We start from the raw sequence: 23010 nt of genomic DNA on the forward strand, positions 1-23010 counted from the left end.
GAAAATGAGTATCTCGATCAGAATTATTAGCAACTTTAATTATTAACAATTCACAGCTGACAGACAATAATTATTTTTAGTAACATAATTTATATACTAAGATCATTTTTAGTATTTAAATGTAAGATACACATAAAATAATCAAATAAATTACAAAATTTACAATTTTGACAAAAATGTAACAATATTTTTAACCATTTTATTAGCACAACAACAAATATATCTATGCATATATATATCTAAATTTCTTTACAACTGATTTTACATGAAAATTATATTTTAATAGAAAAACTAGCACCACAGCTACAACCTTGTTCAGCTAATGGATTATTAGTTATTCTAAATGCAGAACGTATCAATTCTGTGTGATACTCTATTGTCGATCCTTTAATATATTCTAAAGATATTGTATCTATAACTACTTTTGCACCATCCTTTTGAAACACTCTGTAATACATCATTGCATTTAATCAGCTACCAGTGACACTATAGTCACATAAATATTTGAATTATTTTTATGACACTTACTTATCATTTTCATTTATGTTTGTATCCAAATCAAATTTATATTGAAAACCAGAACAACCTCCCCCTTCAACTGTAACTCTTAAATAAGCATTATCATCTGTAATTTCCTTTAAACGTTGAACACAACTGTCTGTAATGATGATATCATTTTCGGTTTTTAGTGTACTTTCCGTTGCTGTTTTATTTAGTAATGAATCTGTAGATACATTGTACCACTGAGAACTATGAACAGAAATTAATTTCCAGTTCATTGCAAACATAAAATAACACTGTCAAATTTTGCCTCTTATGAATGAATCTCATATTCTATAATCAAATCGAAATTGTTTCATATGAAAAGAGATTCAAATAAATGTAATATAAATTAATAAACAAAATATTAGTTTAAAACTTACGTTAGCAAACGCGAAAAATATCGATTTGCAGCAAAATTGGAAGAAACATTCCAAATCGCGCGTTTCAATTTCGCCATGTTTTCAATGTTTTGTGTGACAGTCATAAATATATAATATTATAGACGTGAATAAAATATTTACTTGACAAGGACAGATTTGTCACCTAATTCATACAGCAGACAATATTGTAGAAAAATTCTTGATTATATATATTAGTGGATTTATTGTAGAATGCAATTTATTTCTGCAAGATATGATGGTATATAAAAACTGATGGTATATAAAAACAAAAGTAATATTTGTTAGAATAATTGACATGAAATATTTATAACATATTCTAATTTTTTATACTTTAAGTTGCATACACATAATATTATTGCATTACTGTGCATCTGCATTGCATAGATGCCTTAATTGTCCATAAGAATTAAGTGCGAATTCTAGACTGTTATATAAAAATCACAACATAATCCTATATATTTGCTTGTATTATCAATGCACAAATATAAACTCTTCATTCATAAAACAATTTACCGTTGTTTATGATAGTAACCTTAAAAACACTTACTAAAATAAGAAGTCAATAATACATGTAGTTAGCTCATAACAAAATTGAATTAAAAATCGAAAGATTTATTAGTTAATATCTAAATTTAATCAAATTTTTCTATAATGTAATTCGTTAAAATTTTGACATAAATCTGTAACTGTAGCTATGTATATATCTGTGCAGTGTAAGTAACTACAACGAGAAGGATAACTATTTATTTAAAACTATAACAGTAAAAATATAACATTAATATAAATTTATAATTCTCATTTCACTTTGATGTAAACGTTACAACTCTATATTCTGTCTCTGACTAAGACTATAAATTTATTTGTATTTTCTAGAGGGGTGTTGATCTTTGAAGACGGATTCACATGTCCGCTTTCTGTGGCCCGATGTGTGCGACTCTTGTTCCATTGCGATCATTGCCCGTTCTACGGTAGACAATAGAAACTGTTACTAGCTCGCCACGAATCAGCGCAAGAGCATTTACAAAACAGCGCTCCAAGTGACTTTGCGAGGTACTACACATTTTAAATTGATGTTTAAATTGTAACGAATAATCTGCATCATTTTACATAGTAGTTTGATTGCAACGAAAATCAGCATAATTTAAATAATAATAAAGATGAACGATACACGGAGTGGAAGAAAGGAAAAATGTCAGCAGATACAAGTATTTGTTCGTGTTAGGTGAGTGATTGAATTTTTTTTTAAACTGTTGTTTTAGAAGACTATGATATTAATATCATGATATGAACGTAAATTTTATCTAGCGTTTATTAAATATTAAATTCGTATGTAGAATTGGTTTATATTATTGTAGCTTCTATGTTATATAGAGAAATATCAGTAGAATATGTAAATTACAAGGTTTCATATATACCGAAAAAATTAAGAAGGTAAAAATCTACAGAATCGAAAGAGACCTGAAACGAAATAAATATTTAGTAATAATAGCTATTGATATGAAAAAATAATTTTTGATATTAAAACATTTATATAAGTTATACATTCATGTAAGCATTAGTTGTTAGAATATAATTTATTTTTACATGAAAAGTTTGGTTTCTTATGACTTATTTTCTAATTTTTATTTTCTTAGACCTATCAACAATTTTGAGGAAAATAATAAATCTACATCCATATTAGAAGTTCCAAATAATAGGGAAATAATAGTACATGAACGTCCAAATGACAAAGTTTCTAAAAAATTTAAGTTTAATAATGTATTTGGACCTTTGTCAAAACAGGTATATGTTTATGACTAATGAACATTTTTATTTAAGGAAAAGTTAGTTTATTACATATTTTTCAATTGATAGATCGATGTGTATAATGTCGTTGTTAGTCCATTATTGGAACAAGTATTGGCTGGATATAATTGTACAGTATTTGCATATGGTCAAACTGGTACAGGGAAGACATACACAATGGAAGGAATTAACAATGATCGAACATTATATTGGCACAGTGTAAGATATTTTTTGTATTCATCTATTCATGAAATATAAAATTTCAAATATAAATAAAGCGGTAATAACTTCTATAAATATTTAACGAAACAATGAAAAAAGAAATAAACACAAGAAATTTATATATAAATATAATTTCCCAAAAATACTCCGTAGTAAATTACACAAATAATGATAATGAACATATTTATAATATATAAAATTTTAGTATTTCAGTCAGTATTAGTATATAATATTTTTATAAAATACAATAGTGATAGTAAACTTAAATAATATCAGTTATTAGTATGTAAGATAGATTTAATAATCATGTAAAGTATAAAGGAAAGAAATATTAAATAATATAATATAAAAGTATAAAGTAAAATATGAAAGGATATTATTTATACTTATACGAGACTATATAATTGTAGGACTCGTCTGCTGGCATGATACCACGTTCTTTAAGTCACTTATTTGACAAATTGCAACTACTGGAAACACAGGAATATACAATTAGAGTTAGTTTTCTTGAACTCTATAATGAAGACATATTTGATCTTTTATCATCTAGTAATGATGCATGTAAATTGAGGTACGTAATTCAAGTTTTTTAAATTAAAAGAAAATGTTCAAATATTTAGTTAAATTTTTTTTATTTATTTAAATTTTGATAGATTAACGTATACATACATACGTACACATCTAATATAATGATAATTGAATAGGCTATATGAAGATGCATCAAAGAAAGGTGCAGTAATCATACATGGATTAGAAGAAGTAACAATACACAATGCAAGTGAAGTTTATAAAATTATTAAGAAAGGGTCTGACAGAAGGCAAACAGCTGCAACATTGATGAATACTCAATCTAGGTTATTATTTTTTTTATTACTAAAGTTAATTTTTATGTATTAGAAATATCTATAAATATGCATGTTTGCTTAAATATTAAAATAATCACTAAGTGCTAGGAGATATGAGGAAGAGTTAAAAACTTTTTCTCTGTCCTCGTGCAGAATATTTTTTTATATTATCTCATATAATGTTAAAATGAAAATTAATTATTTGTAGTTAAAAGTTACTATCATGCTATTATACTTTGCATAAAAATAAAATGTATTATTTTACTCATATCTCCTATATTTTACTAATTATTTCAGATGGTATATGTTTGCAAACATTTTATGTATTATATAAGTTTACATTTTAAGTATATTATTGGTTCCAACACATGAAATGTCCAAACATGATTACAGCCGGTCCCATACTATATTCTCAATTACTATACATATGAAAGAAAGTACTGGTAATACAGATGGTGAAGAGATTCTGAAAATGGGGAAATTAAATTTAGTGGATCTGGCTGGTAGTGAAAATATTGGAAGATCTGGCTCTGTTGATAGGAGAGCAAGAGAAGCTGGTAATATTAACCAGTCTTTATTAACTCTTGGCAGAGTTATAACAGCTCTTGTTGAAAAAGCACCTCATATACCTTACCGGTGACAAAAATAAATATCCTGATTTTCACAACAAGATCAGTTATATAATTACTTTACATTATTACTTTTTACATCATGTAGGGAATCTAAACTTACAAGATTACTGCAGGAATCATTAGGTGGTCGGACAAAAACGTCAATTATCGCAACAGTATCCCCTGCTAGCATTAACCTTGAGGAAACATTATCAACGCTAGATTATGCACATCGCGCAAAAAATATCACAAATCGTCCAGAAATAAATCAGAAACTTTCGAAACGAGAATTTTTGAAACAATATACAGAAGAAATTGAAAAGCTGCGAAGAGATTTATCAGCTTCACGTGATAGAAATGGTGTTTATCTTGCAGATGATAATTATAGAGAAATGGAAACACTAATTTCACGACAGACTAAGGAAATAGAAGAAAAAATTAATCATATAAAAGCGCTTGAGAAAATTATGCAAGACAAGGAGGTACATCTTTATTAATGAAGAAAGTTTTGATTCCTCTATCTTATTGCCTATAATTTTAATATATTCTTTTTGTTTTTAGAAAATATTTAATGAACTTGAATTACAACATATTGCCCAGACAAAAGAATTAGATGAAGTTAAGACTAAATTAAATAATTTCTCTGAAGCTCTACAGTCGTCAAATTATCGATTAAAATTAACAACGCAGGAACGAGATGAGCATAAATATTTAGTAGAGAGACATATGAATACAGAACAATCTTTATTGGATCAAGCTCAGACTTTGCTAAATGTTGCAGATACAGCAATAACAGATTCATATAAATTACACGATAAAATTGACAGGAAAAGGTTTGTCTATTTACATTTACAGCTTTTTTAACTATGCAAATGCTAATTTTATGATTCTTGAATGCATAAAAAATCTCTTAGTAGGCATAATATTTTATATTTTACATGTTATTGTACGATGAAATAATTCTTTGCTGTCTTTTTTCTCCCAAGTAAAACAGAACAAAAATTTGAAGACCTTGGTAAGACCGTGAAAAGTAATGTTTGTGAATGTTTGCAAAATATAGAAAAAAATATATCTACATATGGTGAAACATTAAAGAGATTTTTTCCAGCAATGAAAAATGACATTGGTAAGAAATATTTTCTCACATTATAGAAATTCTCGTATATATTTCATCTTCTAATTTTTATTTCTATTTATTCTGTTGGATATAGAAACCTCTATCAAATGTAACGGTATTGACACGATAATACATCGAAATGCGACGAGCAATTCGAATCAATCAGATACTACTAATTTAACAAAAAATATAAATGAATTTGTATGTATTGTTAATTCTTATCAAGTTGCATATTTTATTTCTACATCTTTTGATTTCAAATTACAAAGATTTATTATTTTTCTTTAATATCTTAGCATTTAGAGTATCAGAATTGGATACAAAATGAAGTAAGAAATGTGGTTGGCACAGTGGAATCTGAACATGAATTAATGAGTATCGTTTCTCTGCAATTGGCTGAAAACATCAACAGTATGATAGAAAATGAAATAGCTAAAAACATGGAAATCATAAGGAATAATGTATCTGAAAAATTAAAACAAACTTCGACTCTTCTAAAAGAAATGATAGATGCTTCTTGTAATTATGAATTAGAAATTAATGATCGTATGAGCCAAAGTGTCAAAAGTATTATGGAAGCTGTTGAAGTACTTCGTAAAAAACAGGAATTTAGTGAAAAACAACAGTTATTTACTAAAGTATAAAGAATATATCTTTATTCGATTCCGAAAATATTAATGTTGATTTCAAAATTATAGAATTATTATATTTTAGATGATGGGAGATCTCTTTTCACAGTCAAATGAATTACATAATAGTCAAGGAAAGCATTATTCTGCTACAATTGACAAATGTGATTATGTTAGCAAAATTTGTAATGAAGCTAATGTTCAAGCAACAAATAGTTCTAATATAAATGTTAAAATGAGAAATGATTTAAAAGATTATATACAAAGGGATATAGAGAAAATTGAAAATAACGTTATTGTTACAACAAGACAGGTAATTTTCGAATTATAATCCTTTTTATTAATTCGAATAAAAAAATTGATTTTTGTTTTGTCAATAGAATGAAGAAATTGCAAATGAGATTACAAAGCAAGGAGAGGATTTAATAAACGAATTAAAGTCAAATATAAATGAAAGTTGTAATATGTCGAAGCAGTATATAAATGATATGGAATGCAATATTAAGGAAAAGCAACTGAAAATGGATGCAGATAAGAATATATCCCTTTCATTAATCAATGTAAATATACAGGAAATTTTTTATTTAACATATTACGAAGTATCAAACATTAACAAATGCAGTGTCATGTTTGTAGGATGCACATGAAGTAATTTCAGATATAAGTAAAAACCAAGCAAGATTCGTGAAAGATATGAAGGAAAATACTGGATATGTGTCTCAAGACGTATCTGCCCAATTAGAAAACCAAATAAGGGAATCAAGTACACGGAATGATAATATTATTGAACAGTTACAAATAACAGTTGGTAAAATTAACAAATTTTTTGATGAAGATTTGCAACGTGATGTCGCAACAGGTCTGTTACCATGCACAGATTAATAAGAAAAAAGGGAATATTCGCATTTAATTTAATTTGTGAATGTTTTCTAGGATTAACTCCAGTAAGGAAAGACTTTTCCTATCCTCGTCAATTTAAGGTAACATCTCCACATGAGCAAATTCTTAAAAAGTTTAGAGAAAGCAGAAAATTCCTTGAAACATCAGATGATGATGTAAGTGATACATATGATAAAATATATTTTATGTACTCTTAATATTATCTCATATACGTCTATCATGTTTTTATATAAGTCTGTACAAGATGACACAATCATCAATGGTGAAATAATGAAAGGCATTGCAAATTCAACTGCATTATCTGACATTACACTCGTATCTTCTGCAATTGATAATATAACATTTGATACCTCTATTTCAAGTACTCATACTGAAAATATTACACAAATGTTAGATGTATCTTCAAAGTTGATACAATCCCATACTCAATCTGAATCTGCAATATACAGAATGGTAAATACTTAATTACTTATACTCTGATTTCTTAATTACTTTTATATAATTATAAGTAATGTTTCATTTGATACTCATATTAATGTGTTACAGAATGAAAACAAGGAGAATAATAACTAATATATAACAATCAGAATGATGAAACAAAAAGTGAAGCTGATAGAAATATTTATAGTATAGAATTTTCTCTACTTATCTTTATACAATCTGTCCAATTAACATTATGTTAGATGTGTGCATGTTAGTTTAGAGAACATATATTACATGTCTCAGTTTAATTATTAGGTGATAGAAGATAAAATAAATTTGTATTATAGAATTAAAAGAAATTAACTCTAATCATGTATTCTTGTGCTTCGAGTGAAAGTTTTGGTCGAAATGCCGTCAATCTTCGAAGTATTACAATCTCGTTGGAAAAAAATCGTACAATAATTTATGTGAGTCCATTTTAAAGGCTAAAGACTCTACTTTCTCATTCCTGAATTGAATTTCTTCGATTCCTTTTCACTGAATTCGAAAAAGATCCTTGTAATTGTTTAACAGGAAAATCGTTTTTATCGATGATAATTAAATATATAGCTTTATTTGGTGATATTTTTAGATTAAATTCTACTTGTGAAAATTTAGAAAAGAAATGAGTTATATTCTTTTAAGTTTCTTTTACATTATGTTCGTTTTTTCTGTTTATGGTTCATTTAGATAATAACATTATACATCTGTATTCACAGTGTGCCTCATGACAGGATCGATGCTTGTAGGGGCGAGACCCATATCCGCCAATTGTTTTATGCCTGGGCATGCAAAAAAATGCCAATATGGATAATGCCGTGTAGACATTCGATTATTTCTAGCTAGATATAAAAAAGTACAACCTGAAGAAGTGAACTGTAATGGAATAAAGTAGAAGGTTCCATTGCAAAACTTTAATAGAAAATAACACATCTATAAGATGTAATCGTTTAAAGAAATTTTTTCTACATAGTATGAGTTTAGAAAGATATTAAAAGAAAATGTAATATTTCAAATATTTCATAAAAATGAGTATTTAAAATGATTAATAATCTTTTAGTTAAGCTACCATTATTTATTAAAATATAAAATTCAATGTAAAGTAAAGGAAACAATATATTTATTGTTATTTCGGAAAAATGGGAATATTTTAAAATTCTCTTATAAAAGAAGCAAATTTCCAGTGTGTTTAATTATTTTATTATTATATATTAAATACTTAAGAGAATATCAACTTAGATATTTTAATTTACTCCATGTCGAATGAAATACAAGGAGCAGTTTGAACTTACGAAATAAAAATCAGTTGATGTAACGAGACTGTAAAATGTACATAAATGACAGTATTATGTATATTTCGATGCTACATAACCTATAATTTTTGTTGTTAATATTCATAAATAAAACATCAATAATATTTCTTATTTCTTTCATAAATAAGATAACATTAAGAGAAGTTTTAAAATTTTCATAGCATATTAGTTAAAATATGACGAAAAATAATTACTGTTTGTCAGGCATAAGTTGCATATGTACACAAAATTCAAATTACTAATAATTGATTAAAGCACATTGTTGTAGGAATGTCAATAATCGTTACTTTATAACCTGACTTGTATCACTTTTGTTTTCCCTTTTTACTGTTCTGAAAATTATTAAACCATAAACTAAGTATTTAAAATAATTGCATTTACTTTTATAAGGAATTGTTACCTTATTTACAAGTTGGAATTTTAATTGTTGTATTTCTTCCGTTTGTGAAATGAGTTTTTCATTCATATTAGCAAGATGTTCGCTCATAGTACTGAGTTGTGCTTTATAATTTCCTTCTTGTATCTCTTTATCTTTTTGTAAAGTATTACAATTTGAAAGTGCTTCTGTGAGAGCCGATTCACATTTTTCTCTCTTTGATTCGCTTGTGTCTAAATGAACTTGTAGAACTTCACTCTAAAAAATATTTTTCAATTAAAAATATATCAAGTTTTATATACAAATAAATTGCATAAATATATTTAATTACATTAGCAGCCATAGCTAAATTTTTCACATGATAAATATGTTTTTCTGTTATTAATTTGTCGATTTCTTGTAGAAAATAATCTCGGATTTTTGCTTCTCGAGCTTCAATTTCTTCTGGTATTGCTAAAGGTACTGTTAACTTTCCAATCTGCTATAAACATTTATTGATTAGATTATTTCAAATAAAAATTCTTATAAGTAATTTGAAATAAACATTACCATATTATTTATTTCTGCAGATTGCAAAGATTCATGTTCAATCTGCACATTACTTATGCAAGCCTTTTGCTGCATCTCATCGTATTTTATTTTAAGCATATGATATTGTGCCTTCCAATGGTTAATTTCTTTTTCTAGGTCACACGATTTTGAAAACTCAAAGTCGTTACTTTCTTCCTGTACCTTAGGATGACCTTCGCCAATAGACTTTAACGATCTACGTGATACAGATGGCGATGAAAATGGAGACGGTTCTACCTCTGGGAGATTGGAATGTCCTACCTTATTATCAGATTCGTATCCATCTCGTTTACCTTCGTTACTAGACCACGATACATTTTCTTCTTGTTTTTGTCTATCATTTAATTTTTTTTGTAAATCATTTCTTTCCCTTTCCAGTTTGTCTATAGTATTTTGATATTGACATTCTAATTCAATTTTGCATTTTTCACAATAATCTAATTTAGATTCTAGTTGTTGTATCCTTTCATTTAAGGTTTCAATTTCGCTATCTTTATCACTGATTTGTGATAATAACTGGGCATTTTCAACTATTTTCTTTTGAAATTCTTCATCCAAGATATGATTCGGAGATGTTAGTACCTGGCTATTATTTTCCGATAATTTATTCTTTCCCTTTTTAGATTTATTTTGTGCTTTGTCAAGTTCTTCTTGTAATACAGTTATACGTTTAGTTAGTTGTTGATTTCGGAATGACAAACTATCTAATTCTTGTTCGGCTCTGCGAAGTTCTACTTCCTTCTCTTTCAGTTGCTCTCGTATATCAGCATTACGTGCTTGTTCATCAATCACAGCTCTCTTTAAAACATTTGCCTGAGCACGAATCTAAGGAAAAAATTCGTCGATAATGATCTTCTTATAAATATTTACATATATCGAACTAGTAAGGGCGATAATGCTTTTTCACAAACAGATGATAGTATTAAAAATAAAAACATCTCTTAGTACATAAATTTTCAAAAACCAGATTATGTAAATGATATATTGAACATTTCTTACTTTTGAATATTCTGTGGCAATTTTTTGATATTTTATTTGTAATTGTCCATTTACACCCTCCATAACGTTTTCCATACTTTTTGTCTTCAATGTGTTGTTGAAATTTTCTACAGAAATCATTAAAAATTGCTTATGGTTCTGCAGCTAAGGCACGGTATTTTCTAACAGGAAATGTATACATATTAGCACTTCCAAACAAATGTCAATAAATTAGAAATTTTTGTCAGTTTGTAATGGATTGTATTTATACGAAATAAAGTTAATTATTTGTACAGTAACTTTATAGCAAAACATAGCAAATAACACATAAACTTAACGCCCCCAAATGATATACATTGTACATATACTTTTATATGAAATTCTATATTCACTATTCACTATCCACTTGTCAAGATATCTTACTAGAGAGAAGTTAGTTGTTCATCGAGGTACGAGATCTGTTCCATTATGTTTTATTACGCCATCTATAATTTATAACATGGCGCGGATGTAATTAGTTCGTTTGAATGCGCTCCGTTTATTTAAATAAAACTTTAGTTAGTGCCCGATTAAATAAACTTCTGGTGATTGGATTCATTTATTCGAACGTGAACTATTATACTATTATATCGTAAGTATAGAAGTTGTAAGTAGTAAGGAGAATCAGTACGATCTTAAGAGTGTTTAAACGATCAATATTATTGTCAATACTGTCAGTATTATTGTCAATATGCAGCGTTCTCAGCACTATATTGACAATGTATATTCTAATCGTCCAGAAGATCTCTTATGTACGATAACATTGAGAACCCTGAATATTGATATAATACTGAAAATAATATTAATCGTCTGAACGCTCCTTTATTATATGATCAATTGTTTCGCGACAAGTTCAAATAACCTATTAAATATGTATATGTATATTAAAGCTCTGAATTATATAAAATTCCATCTTTTTCCGTTACAGATTTTTCATAATCTCCTACTTCCATATTGTGTTATGACTTTCAGTTTCTGATGACTTCTTCTGGGTCGAGGTAAAATTTCTTTATGCTCTTTGTATTTACATATTATTGAATTGCATGCATTTTTATTGTTTTGATCGCCCAATTATGTCGTATGACAAAAGATCTGAAACTGAACGGGTGGCTGGTCGTATTACGTAGAATTTTGTAGCGAGCATAGTGAATATAGATATCTACTTTATCCGTAAGTAGTAACGTTTCATTTTTATGTCTTTTGTTTATTAGTTTAGGAATTAGTTGATTATGTGTTTTATTTATATTCAGTCAATGTAGTAGGATATCCTCCGATTTAAAAAAATATCAATTCGAAACTTGATACCGAATGAAGGACATTTTGTTTTTGGGAACAATTTTGTTTATTTTTCTTGTATATACAAGTAACACATAAGTACATACGAGTATCTAAAATACAGAAAACATATTTACGAGATATCTCGTCCATAATTATTTAAATTAAAAAATAATTCCTATTGTATTCAACAACTTGTTTCTATAATAATGTGCTTGGAGTTGTGAGCATTTCGCTCCAAACAGTTGTTTCGTTAGAAGAATGAGTAACGATTCTGTATTTCGTTCCTGATCATAGGATATTGTTCTGTGCTACTCTATATTTGTAATTTTATATCAAAAAGTGTCAGTTGGAGTCACTATAAACATTGCAATCTTATCCTATGCTGAATCGGTAACGTTGGAAACCTCTGGATGCTTCTTACTAAAAGCAGTCGATAAGAATATTTCAATAGAGGAAGTGATCTCGGTCATTTTGGTAACTATAGTTATAGAGATACTCATTGATTTTAACTCGAGAATAAAAAAAATCTATTACTAGTAGTAATTTAGATAAATATCTATCAAAATGATTGTAACGACAACAGAAGCAAATGTTTGGGAAGGTAGAATGATTTGAGCAAATAAATTTAGATGAAATTAGTTAATGATAGTTTATTATCTGAGAACATATGCGCGTAGCTAAACTGGTCGATTTAAGTCGGGCAATTATACACACATTTAAGAGCAAGCAATTTGCACACCTGTAAAATTATGTCAAGTCGCAATAGATCGACCAATCGAGCATAATGTTTCCTTGACTATACAATATTTAAGGTATTTTATGTACAGGCCATCGAGAGGAGAAGAATAGAACGTTTATTACTATTCCTTATCTTTAAACTACTAGTATTCGCAGTTGTTCGTCGAGAACATTTATGTTTGCCCTAACAAATGCATGTTACGGTTGCTATTACAGTTTCGACTTAATTATTCATTCACTGGTACAATTACTATATGATTAAAGATGGATACGGTCAGGAATACCGAATAACATTCCAAATATTTGACGATCTAAAATTGATTTTGATGGCGATTACACTAAAAAGAAAAATGAATATCGTATAGCCTAAATCGTGTAACAAACGCACAACGCAACCTTTCATTCGCTTTAACACTAACACACTTACATGTAATATTAACCATTTATCAATAAGAGTTCTTGTAGAAACGAACAAGCATTAGAATATTTTCGACGATTTGTAATAATTTGTAAGTTAATTAAAATAGGATAACAAGAAGATATTAATTAAATTAACTAATCGATATATTTCAATATAAGCCAAACTTCGTGAAAGACAAAGGCGCAATTTGTTTTAGGTGAATCACATTTTATCATGTTCTATTCTCTGTTACAATCTATCGAAACATTACAAAACTCGCACGTCTGTTGCATTAAATCGATATGATCGAATAGTAACATGCATTTTTTTAGGTTCGGTCGGTTTCGTAAAACAAAATTTGCAATGATATAAGTTAGTATTCACAAATTCGTTCGTAGGTGGTTTTGCGATATTGTATACAATGCACACTAAATTATTGCGTACAATTTATTCGGCAGTTTTCTTCCATCGTAATACTGATCCGTTACTAGAAACGCTTTCTGGCGGATATGCACAAGAGAGAGCGATGCGAGACAGTGTGCAATCATAACCTCAAAATGTTTCGACGAACTTTATGGCGAATTGATCATCCAAGTCCGGAGAAAAACAAGGCTGACGATTGTGACGTACAGATTTTTTAATTTTTCGTGATTCGTTCGCGCTGCGTTCCATTGATCGTGGTGAACCGCTGCTTGCTTCTCACCTATGACGAAGAAAATATAAGAAAATACATAAAGATATGAAAATCAAACGGTAAATATTCGCGATTAGAAACTTGTTTATAAAATATTCGTCAAATTGAAGTGCAAGTGAGTTTGTAGCAGTATCGGTCGGATTTAAAGCTTTCATTTGAAAGGTTAAGTTTTGAATCAGTTGGAAGTTCTTAAATATTTTTAAACTTAATTCGATCAATTCATTTGGTAACCATAAGCTTGCCGAAATTAATTACTTCGATTATGCATGAAGTCCTACTTTTGGAACAGTAATTAATCTTCTATGATCTGAAGTAAGTAAAGTTTTAAATTGGCATCGCACCAATTGGAATGTTTTTGATCTTTAATTATACGAATGAAACGAATAACAGATTACTGTCCTTTTTAATTAAAACGCATAATTATTTCAATCGGAATTATTTAATTGGCATAAATTGTTTAATTTAGCTAAAATAGATTGAACATTCGATAAATGTTATATGAGTCTTACGAGTAAATATCGAAATTTATTACGAAAATATTTACGAAATTTAACAAATTTCTCAAAGCCGAAGCAACATTTTCGGAAGATATTATTTAAAAATTTAACAAAATGTCCCGTCATAATCCGACGTTACGTTATCCTTGATTTCATGGTTGGCTTTAATTTTGATAAATTTTGTAACGACGAGATTTGACAATAAATACCACTCTGACGTTTACTATACTGTAGACGTTTACTTAAGGCTGGTTCGCAAATAGATTAACGAGATTACGTATTCTATACGATTGTTAGAAATTTAACCAAAGGCAACGGTTTTTACGATATAATAAACATGGCATTTAGCATGTGGATGCGACTGGCCGTGATACTCCCGGCGATATTTCGCGGATTTTTCCTTCGAACCAGCTACGTATTCGACAATCGTGTAACTTACAAGACGTACCTAAGCTTCAACGTGCATTTCCACATTCTATGTACGATTTATTTTAAAAATGAAAAAGACGAATGGATACTTAGTAATTTTTTAATTTCTTAAAAAACTCGCGGTTCAAAGTAAGGAAAAGAATATTGGTTCGTTGAATGGCAATTAGAATTTTGACGATATGTCGTATATAATACAAAAAGATACCTAGCGAGCCAACGTTTTAATTTTTCCTTAATCTTCTATTTATGTATCTTCTCTATTTTAAACGAACCTCGCGCATTTTTTCCCGAATCTACGAATTTCGTTTTAAACTCTTTTTCGATCGTTTAAATATCAGGTTTTCTTTTTTAAACGATGTTCTCCGACATTTTAAGCTTCTTTGTTTCACGTTTATCTAGTTACCAAGCGGTTGCCTCAATTTTCTGTACTCTTCGTAGAACAAAAATCCTTTTAGAATTAAACTTAAATTTTGAACTCATGACCTTTAATTCAATTTACCATTCAGGACGTGAATATGCACCGCGGCGGTACTAAATTGGCTCACTGAGCACGAGTATTCGCCGCTGTCAGTCTTTTTCGCCTGCTCGATATATAGCTTGGTCACCAGATCTTCGTTCGACCTGAAAAATCAGTTGTCACGTTACATATCGGACGTACTTGTATATTTCCGGTGTTTGATCGTAGGATCATGGAGTATCGACAAAATTACGAAAGTACGGTGGATTATGTATACCGCAGAAACTATACGTATTGTTAGCAGATTCCTAAAATCGGTCACTAAATCATAACAGTATCCCGAAATGCAGCGATACAGATTGTAGCCAACGCTCGATGGATATGAATTTGTTACGTTTAACGAGACAGCCGAGGCTCCTAATCTAGTAATTTAGATTCTAGCGAAACAGATGGAACCGTACTGAATCCCATCATAAAGGCGGACAGTCGGTCGACAAATAAAGATTCGCTTGACGTATGTAACGTATCTCGATCGGTTAATATAGAATTTGTTATTCGTACAGATTGTAATTTATAGCTACGGTAGATTTAACGACTGCAATTTGAAAAATTTACAAAATTGGGAAAAATACAAAGAATGATAAAATTAATAAAATCGCACGTTTACTTAAATCGAAGTACCGATATCGCGCGATCAAATTCTTCATCTATACCTTAACAAAGTTGGTCGAAAGTTTGCAACTTGTGCTCAGTGCCATCGAAAACATAAATTACCAAAAAGGACAAGATAAGGAACGTATGTGAAGGCGGCGGCGGAAGCGACAAGTAGAAATGGAAGTAGCGATTGCAAGAGCACCGAGCGTCTCGCAAAGCGCCTCCAGGGAGATTAAACGGTTCGCTCGTTATCAAGAAAGGACATAGGTGAAGGGAATACAGCTTTCGGCAGGCAGACGAGCCGATAAAACGTTACGTGTTCAGTGATACGTGGACACAATTGCACATCGATGAACGAAGGTAAATCGGAACGTCGGTTATCTATCGTAGTTCTGTTCGATGGACCGTTTTGCTACTCTATATGCTCACCCATTAATGTGATAAACGTTGACATGATCCGGCAACGTTTCACCATTTTTCCTCCAGACAGGGTGCGGTATCCTGGAGTCGGGACAAGAAGGTCGAGCAACGCAAGCTAGCTCGATACCGCTTCCGGTTTTGTAGTAACGATCACGTAGTTCGTGTCTAGCTTCGTCCAGAATCCTGATGTCTGGAGCTACAAAACGAATGTGACGAATCGCATCTTACCAAAAACGATGAAATCTTTGTCGTGATTCGATTTTCTGTTTTCCCGATATATCGTGAATACGCAGAGACAGAAATCTTCTTCGAGGGAAAAATTCAACTATAGGGCATAGGGCAAAGAATCGAACATGTTTGGGACGAATCAGGAAGGTTGCATACTCGACTATCAGATTGTGAATTTTTACGTATCTATGGAAAATTCGAAGATGTATAAATGAACAGAATGCTATATTATGCTATACGATGCAAAAATATCCAGAGTATTTAATATCCACCCAGTGGATATGTCAATTTTCTGCCTAACTTCCATTTCCCAAGTTATATTCATAAAAATATGAATTTGCATAAATACCTGTACTTTAGCAATTGCACATAAAATAAAATAATCCGAATATAGCAATGAGCAGTATAAAATACTTGATATAATTGTTATCTTGGGAGGGTTTAAATATTTGGGACGATACGATTTCTGGCGAAATTTGGATTTAGAGAAGCCAAGGTTCCTGTTCGCGGGTATAATTTAGCACGAGTTGCATTCTCCAAGGATCATCTAATTCTGGTCACATGGCATTGGGACACTGGGTATTAGGAAACACGCGGCCTGCGTAAGCTACAGAGTGCTCTGTCTTATCGCTCGACCACGAGACGATACTATTTAGGATTTAACAACTCTAGACTGAGAGTAATCTGTATTCAGGAGCGCCAAGCAGTACGGAACGAATCTCAGACTCACGTCTGCGGATTTCTTCGAGTCGATGTTCTTAAATAGTAGCTTGGCGCGAACTCTACGAATCCGCGATGAATCCCTGGATTTATTCGCAGGATTTCCTAATTGCGAAGTTCCTGCAACGTAACCCGTTTCGATGCTTTTCATTTATTTGGTCATCCAAGAATAAAGTCCTTTTTTCTTAAAACTTGTTCCAAATTTTAGAAAGCCTTAAATTATGTTTCGAATATTTAACGTTCGGTTGAATTTTTCTTGACGCGTAATGCAGTTCTAACACGAAGGAAGAAATTCCAAATTAGTTTATACCGCTTGCTGCATCTGTCGTTCCTAATAAACGAACAAGATCACAGTAGCTCGCCCTATTATCTCTCGTGACGGTCCAACTTCTCGTATAGTTAGTTATTTCGTTAACGCGTATAGTCGAAATTCGATTTCCTACAGTCATAATCGTGCGATTCGCAGGAAGCTACGCTATAACGCTACGAGCAAAGTTCTCCTATTTCCGGGAAAGCAGATTTCCAGGCAGCCGCGCGTTGTCGCGATTGTTTTCCCTAGACGCGCGTTTATTCTTTCGCGAGGGCAAACAGCTCCCATTCGATAATTAGGTAGGACGAACGCGAAGAGAAGTTTGGAGAGAAAACGCGCAACAAGGTGTTGCGTTCCTTCGGTTAAAACTGAGAAGGAAAATAAAAGAACGGAGGGTACGTGACACGGTACGTGCTCTCGTTTCGGCTCTCTCTCTCTCTGTTAGGTTCTGCAAGATTCCCCCGACGTAATTGAATCTTTTCAGGCACGAAATTCAAACTCGTTTCAGCATAGCGGCGGAAAACACTACGTTCCGTGCGCATTTCCAATCACAGACCGGTGAATGCGGTTTCCACCACACGATCGTGTTTGTATACAACGTAAACTGGCTCGCAAAAGCGTCGGAACACTTGTAGATACGTAACACTCGAATATGTTATTTACGTGATACTTGTACATTTAGAAATTTCATCGGCATTGTTACGATAGCGACGGGTCGGTAACGTTCGAAAAGTGAGAAAATATATGGAAATTAGGGGCATTTAATACGGGCAACCTGTGAAACGCTTCGTATTGTATTATGTATCATATATGTAGTTGGAATGATTTTGGATTGGACATTTGAAAATGTTAAAAGCACAGCTGTTTGGCCAAGCTTCGTCGTCGATGACGTTGTCGATAAATTTCGTTATTATTCGATCGTGACGGTTAGTTTGATGAACCGGTACAAAGGATATATTGGTCGAAATCACGCGAAAATGTAGCATTTTGCAGTGCATTAATTGGTAACTGGAATTCATTCACAACGTCGATTATTTCGATATCGTACGTTGTCTCTTTTGTTTGAAATATTTCCTTTGCTAATCGAATCGCCGAAGCATCGAAAACTGACAACAGTCGTTTGGCTCTTGATTTTTTTAAATCGAAAGCGTCGTAGTTAAAAAATGCGTAGTTGGAAGATACGCGATGGAAGGTATAAGTTTATAAAAACTTGTAAAATGTCAGCGCAAGAAATTGACGGACGAGCTTCACCAGAAGATCATATTTCGTTCCTGCAGAAGATAAAACTTCATAGTGGAGTAACTTTTCACCCTGAGCGTATCTTATGCCTATCTGGATCATTCGGTTGACGATGACGAACGAATCTCAATCTCTGCCATTCTACCATAAACTTGATCTCTGAAACAATCCCAAGCTCGTTCGAAGCAAATTACGAGAGTTATGTGTTTGAACGAATCGCCTTTCTTACGCAACACAGTTGCAGATATAGCTACGTATATAGTTCTATGAAACTCAAACTGAAACGTCCGTGATAGTGAAATTAAAAGTAGACTTTATCGTGTCTACAAACGTGAATTCAAACTCATGCAGAGCTTTGCGTGTAGAGAAAATAAACGTTGACGCCCATGGTATTCGTAAAGTCAGTTCGATGACAAATAAAACTTTAGCGTTAATACGAAGATGTTTGAGGTGGATAGGTCGTGATAGCGTGCTTGCTGCTGCGGTGTAAGATTTTTGTCTTCATCCGGGTTGGGGGAGTTTCCTTCCAACCATTCGGACCGCTCCATTCTTCTTGTCTAGGAATCGTGAAAAACAGGACTGTGAGTGCCAGGATTCGAACCTGGGTCTGGAGCGTTCGTAACCAACTACGCTAACCACTGCGCTGTCGTCGTCCGGGCAGAGATCGTTGGAAAGTTTAAATAAATATCAAGTATACGGCGAGACGTCTTCTGCGCGAAAAGACGATAAAATACAAGTTAGACTACGAAGTTTTCAGCGAAAGATAAAACATTCCGATTCTTATTCTAATCCTCGTAGTCTAATTCGAAAATATTAGCTCATCCCATAAGTTCGTGCCGACCTATGTGTATACATTTCATATTTTAAAGAAAAACAAGACAACTTTTATCGAGACGGAATAATGAAAAATGGGAAGAAGTTGTACAACGAGAGGGCGATTACATTCTTTCATGAAACTGAAAGGTATGCAAACAATCTCAACATATATAACCGCTCGAAAAACGGAACGAACTTACGGGATGACCTAACAGTTTGAATTGCACGGGATAATATTACGGGACGCTTCAATCGCTATTGACAGAAGAGGTCGAGCTTTTTGACGTTTCTCTCGATCATTAAAAAATTGACATACAAAATCCCCCGAAATAACGGATGTTTTCTAATCTTAGGGCAATTGCGTGGCTCGAACGGGTGACATATAACTTTTATCGCCACGTATATTTCGTACTACGCCTATCGTTACTCACATCTCCGCTGCTTTCTTATTCGCAATCGTACCTTTGATACGATTCCACTTCGCCTACCATCAAGAATGACATATCGTATTTGCCTCGTGCTTTCATCTGCTCTCAACAATTTTCAACATCGTCGATTCACCGTCTATAAGACACACAAACGCAAGAAGCTAGTAGACGCACGTACTACTGCAGCATTATTAGCGTGCGTACGTTGGAGAGTTTGCACGCTGAAGCAGACGTAGTCTGTCAAAGCAATCTATCAGAAATAACAATGGAAAACAACGACAAAGGCGACAGTGGGATAATTATCTTCGCTCGTTTGCGAGTAGAATGCTGCAAAGTTCTCAGGTAGAAAATATCGAACGATCCGGAGGACGAGGAAGCACGAAGCCGCGATTCCTTGCCAGAGGAACGTGTCTTAAATACACCGTTGAACGGGCGTTGACAACGATAAAGGCTGCTAGAAATCATCTTATTGTGCTTTCGCGGCGTACTATCGATCGACCAAGCTTTACAGTGAAAGCTTCCTTCGCCACGACCTAATTGAACGCGCGTCTTGTACGCGAACAGTGATTCATATCGCGTGCGAAGTTCCAGTCGCAAGTCTTCGTGTCTTTCCACGTCGAACGAGCGCAAATTGTCGCGCCGCTCCGACCATCTGTCTCGTCGATCGCTGAAAACTCGGGTAAATACGCGACACGCGCCGAAAGGGAAGATTTTCCTGTCCGATCAGGTTTCCCTTCTTTCCTTTTACGAGCGTGGCAACCGTGGCTCGATATTGCCACGGTAGTTGCAGCCAAATGGTAGTAATTTTTAATTTACCTTTTTATTTTTTATACTTTTCTCAATGTTTCGGAACACATCGTTTCGTATCGTGATCGTGTGCAGTTAATCTCGTGGAATTGGCAATCGATATATCGCGATAGGTTGCACTGCTTTCGACATAATTTTTGGAAAAGCCTCGTTACTTACCGGACAAATAATCGGATTCTTGGCTCGAAGGATACAGAGTGAGAAATTTGTCGTTGATAGTTTCTCGCGCACGTTGCAAGGAACCAGTAAATCGTACAATCTTTAACAGAAATTTCCTACCGCTAAATTATTCACACTTGGTACAGAAAGTACGAGGAAGAAACATCTTTAAATACGTTGTTCGCATCGTCCTAACGCCTTTTCATCGACAGATACTTTTCCTCGTAACAGAGGCGTAATATCTATACTTGTGTAATTCGATTTTGATTACTCTGATAGTCCGTTGTTAATAAAGTAAAAGCCGGCGAAAATGGGGCAAAAAATAACGAACGAGAGTAAAGTAACTATTATCCTTGAAATAGACTGGACTAAATGTATTTCTATTTGCTTGATATATGCAGCGGAAGGAAAGCTTATCGGATGGAAATAGTATTAGCCCCGTTGATACCCTAAATAGTAACGCGTTCGATCGATAGTATAAGTTGGTTTTTCCCAAGTGTATCAGGGAGTTCCATCGATCAAGATGTTTCGAACGATATCGCGAGAAAAGAGGGTCGAATGGTGTTCGTGTTTAGTTTGTTCCTTTTCTTGTTCTTGTTGGATATAAAAGAGTTCCTCGGGGTTTCGCGTGGCACACCTTATCGGAGCTTCTGTTCGCGAAAGGATAAAAATCGCTGGAACGACACGGCTGGTGTCGATACACCCTGGCTTTTTGCATATCGCGTTTATGCTGCAGATATTTTCGACTTTCGTCGTGTCTCGAATCTGATGGAAATAAATGATGGATCTGAAATCGAAGCTTGGACGCCACGCGATAAGAAGAATACCCCAGAGTGCATCCTTCCCCTTTTTGCTCGTCTTTTTGCTTTCGCTTGGCAAGAATCTTCTTGCGTTTTTTCCATAATGCAATCGATTCACGCACATTTACCGTAACAACCTGTCGACGATTTCTGATTCGTTTTACGCGCCGAGCGAAATTCGTCTAACGACGAGGCAATGGTATATCGATGCGTCTGGAAGGATGATGTGCGGAAATGAAAATAAACGAAGCAGTGATACGATTTATTCGAACCTATATATAATCACTTGCAACCGTTTGCAAAGTTGGATGTGTATCTAATAATTTCCAGAGGTAAATCGCTATCGCGTTCGATATATTGCGTTGGCAACTAATTTTGTCAGTACCACCTAATGACAAAATCTGCGATCACTTAATTGCCAGGCCAATACATAAATACTCGTCGACGGTGACATTTCGAGAAATTTCGGAATAACAAATAATAATAACAACTTAATTTACGTAGTTGTGATAAATAAGATAAGACGACGTAAAATCGTAAACAAGCTTGTAGATTATTCCGTGTTTTAGCTTAGCGCAATTCTTTTATTCATGGTATTAATCAAACGTTCATGTAAAATGAAAAGTATTTCGTACAGTGTGATGTTTAGCCAGAGATGAATTATTCATCGACAGAGAACTCCTTGTAACGTAATCTATGAAACACGCTGCTCACGTTGACCCTACTTCGGATACTATCCTTGCTTCTTGCTTACCTTAGATACCGTGCTTACCTCGGTGTTGTTGCGAAATAGCTGCGAATCATCTTTAAATAAACCACCTTCGTTCGCCTCTTTCGTACGAAATTAGCACGTTGTAAGACCATTTAAAAGAGATTCTCGTTACCTTTGCGCGAATCTAACCTTCCACAAAGCCAACCACAAAGACGGAAATAATCGAGTAATCTCTTGAATTTTAATTTCCAAATAGCTCTTCCTAGAACGTTCCGTTTGATTATTTACATTGGAAATATAATCTCACTCGGTAAAATTTACCGCGATTTTACCGCGATTTTCTGTAACAGATTATCGCAGCGACATAATTCTCCGGTTGTATCTTAATCTTTAGTTCAACCAAAATTCGGAATAATTCAAACTCAGATTTTTA

General features: G+C 32.6%; 4 protein-coding genes across 9 annotated transcripts in view; 1 reads left to right on the forward strand and 3 right to left on the reverse strand.

Annotated features, from left to right (window-relative positions):
• Positions 1-17: 17 nt before the first annotated feature.
• On the reverse strand, positions 18-1230 carry LOC126917758 (iron-sulfur cluster assembly 2 homolog, mitochondrial). Of its 2 annotated transcripts, none has more exons than XM_050725018.1 (3): positions 924-1230; positions 529-834; positions 18-447 (listed from the first exon to the last, which is right to left on the reverse strand). In XM_050725018.1, the coding sequence occupies exons 2-3, from the start codon at positions 786-788 to the stop codon at positions 273-275; spliced, it is 435 nt and encodes a 144-aa protein (XP_050580975.1). In that variant the 5' UTR covers positions 789-834; positions 924-1230; the 3' UTR covers positions 18-272. The 2 variants fall into 2 exon arrangements, with proteins under 2 accessions (XP_050580975.1, XP_050580974.1); XM_050725017.1 differs by having other exon boundaries at positions 529-750; positions 924-1224.
• A 620-nt stretch (positions 1231-1850) lies between these two features.
• On the forward strand, positions 1851-7845 carry LOC126917735 (kinesin-like protein Klp61F). The gene is made up of 18 exons (XM_050724958.1): positions 1851-1994; positions 2056-2166; positions 2579-2726; positions 2799-2948; positions 3362-3522; positions 3656-3805; positions 4190-4432; positions 4514-4889; positions 4969-5240; positions 5394-5533; positions 5619-5725; positions 5821-6162; positions 6239-6466; positions 6534-6713; positions 6790-7012; positions 7087-7208; positions 7288-7506; positions 7600-7845. The coding sequence occupies exons 2-18, from the start codon at positions 2102-2104 to the stop codon at positions 7624-7626; spliced, it is 3153 nt and encodes a 1050-aa protein (XP_050580915.1). The 5' UTR covers positions 1851-1994; positions 2056-2101; the 3' UTR covers positions 7627-7845.
• A 222-nt stretch (positions 7846-8067) lies between these two features.
• Positions 8068-11221, reverse strand: LOC126917746 (polyamine-modulated factor 1-binding protein 1). 4 transcript variants are annotated; one of them, XM_050724992.1, is made up of 5 exons: positions 10774-11221; positions 9754-10599; positions 9536-9685; positions 9229-9462; positions 8068-8297 (listed from the first exon to the last, which is right to left on the reverse strand). In XM_050724992.1, the coding sequence occupies exons 1-5, from the start codon at positions 10891-10893 to the stop codon at positions 8292-8294; spliced, it is 1356 nt and encodes a 451-aa protein (XP_050580949.1). In that variant the 5' UTR covers positions 10894-11221; the 3' UTR covers positions 8068-8291. The 4 variants fall into 4 exon arrangements, with proteins under 4 accessions (XP_050580949.1, XP_050580947.1, XP_050580945.1 ...); XM_050724990.1 differs by lacking the exon at positions 8068-8297 and adding an exon at positions 8846-9182; XM_050724988.1 differs by lacking the exon at positions 8068-8297 and adding an exon at positions 8846-9160 and having other exon boundaries at positions 10774-11220.
• A 1472-nt stretch (positions 11222-12693) lies between these two features.
• Positions 12694-23010, reverse strand: part of LOC126917750 (zwei Ig domain protein zig-8-like) — a 99527-nt gene continuing 89210 nt past the window's right edge. For both annotated transcript variants that reach the window (XM_050725002.1, XM_050725001.1), the window contains 3 exons: positions 16368-16554; positions 15327-15448; positions 12694-13910 (listed from right to left, as the gene is read on the reverse strand). In XM_050725002.1, coding sequence (XP_050580959.1) covers positions 13780-13910; positions 15327-15448; positions 16368-16554 — 440 coding nt within the window. In that variant the 3' untranslated portion in view covers positions 12694-13779. The remainder of the gene's footprint in view (positions 13911-15326; positions 15449-16367; positions 16555-23010) is intronic.

The sequence above is a fragment of the Bombus affinis genome, chromosome 6 (assembly GCF_024516045.1).
Source record: "Bombus affinis isolate iyBomAffi1 chromosome 6, iyBomAffi1.2, whole genome shotgun sequence".
NCBI classification, from domain to species: Eukaryota; Metazoa; Arthropoda; class Insecta; order Hymenoptera; family Apidae; genus Bombus; species Bombus affinis.

Excerpts from the sequence above, each read along its gene's own strand:
- LOC126917758 (XM_050725017.1), bottom strand. The coding sequence starts at position 1,027 with ATGACTGTCACACAAAACATTGAAAACATGGCGAAATTGAAACGCGCG. Across the intron at positions 751-923 it reads TATTTTTCGCGTTTGCTAAC|TTCTCAGTGGTACAATGTAT; the intron begins GTAAGTTTTAAA and ends TTCTGTTCATAG. Across the intron at positions 448-528 it reads AACATAAATGAAAATGATAA|AGTGTTTCAAAAGGATGGTG; the intron begins GTAAGTGTCATA and ends GATGTATTACAG.
- LOC126917735 (XM_050724958.1), top strand. The coding sequence starts at position 2,102 with ATGAACGATACACGGAGTGGAAGAAAGGAAAAATGTCAGCAGATACAA. Across the intron at positions 3,806-4,189 it reads TTGATGAATACTCAATCTAG|CCGGTCCCATACTATATTCT; the intron begins GTTATTATTTTT and ends ACATGATTACAG. Across the intron at positions 6,714-6,789 it reads TATCCCTTTCATTAATCAAT|GATGCACATGAAGTAATTTC; the intron begins GTAAATATACAG and ends TCATGTTTGTAG.
- LOC126917746 (XM_050724988.1), bottom strand. The coding sequence starts at position 10,893 with ATGATTTCTGTAGAAAATTTCAACAACACATTGAAGACAAAAAGTATG. Across the intron at positions 10,600-10,773 it reads TTGCCACAGAATATTCAAAA|ATTCGTGCTCAGGCAAATGT; the intron begins GTAAGAAATGTT and ends TTTTTTCCTTAG. Across the intron at positions 9,463-9,535 it reads ATTTAGCTATGGCTGCTAAT|AGTGAAGTTCTACAAGTTCA; the intron begins GTAATTAAATAT and ends AATATTTTTTAG.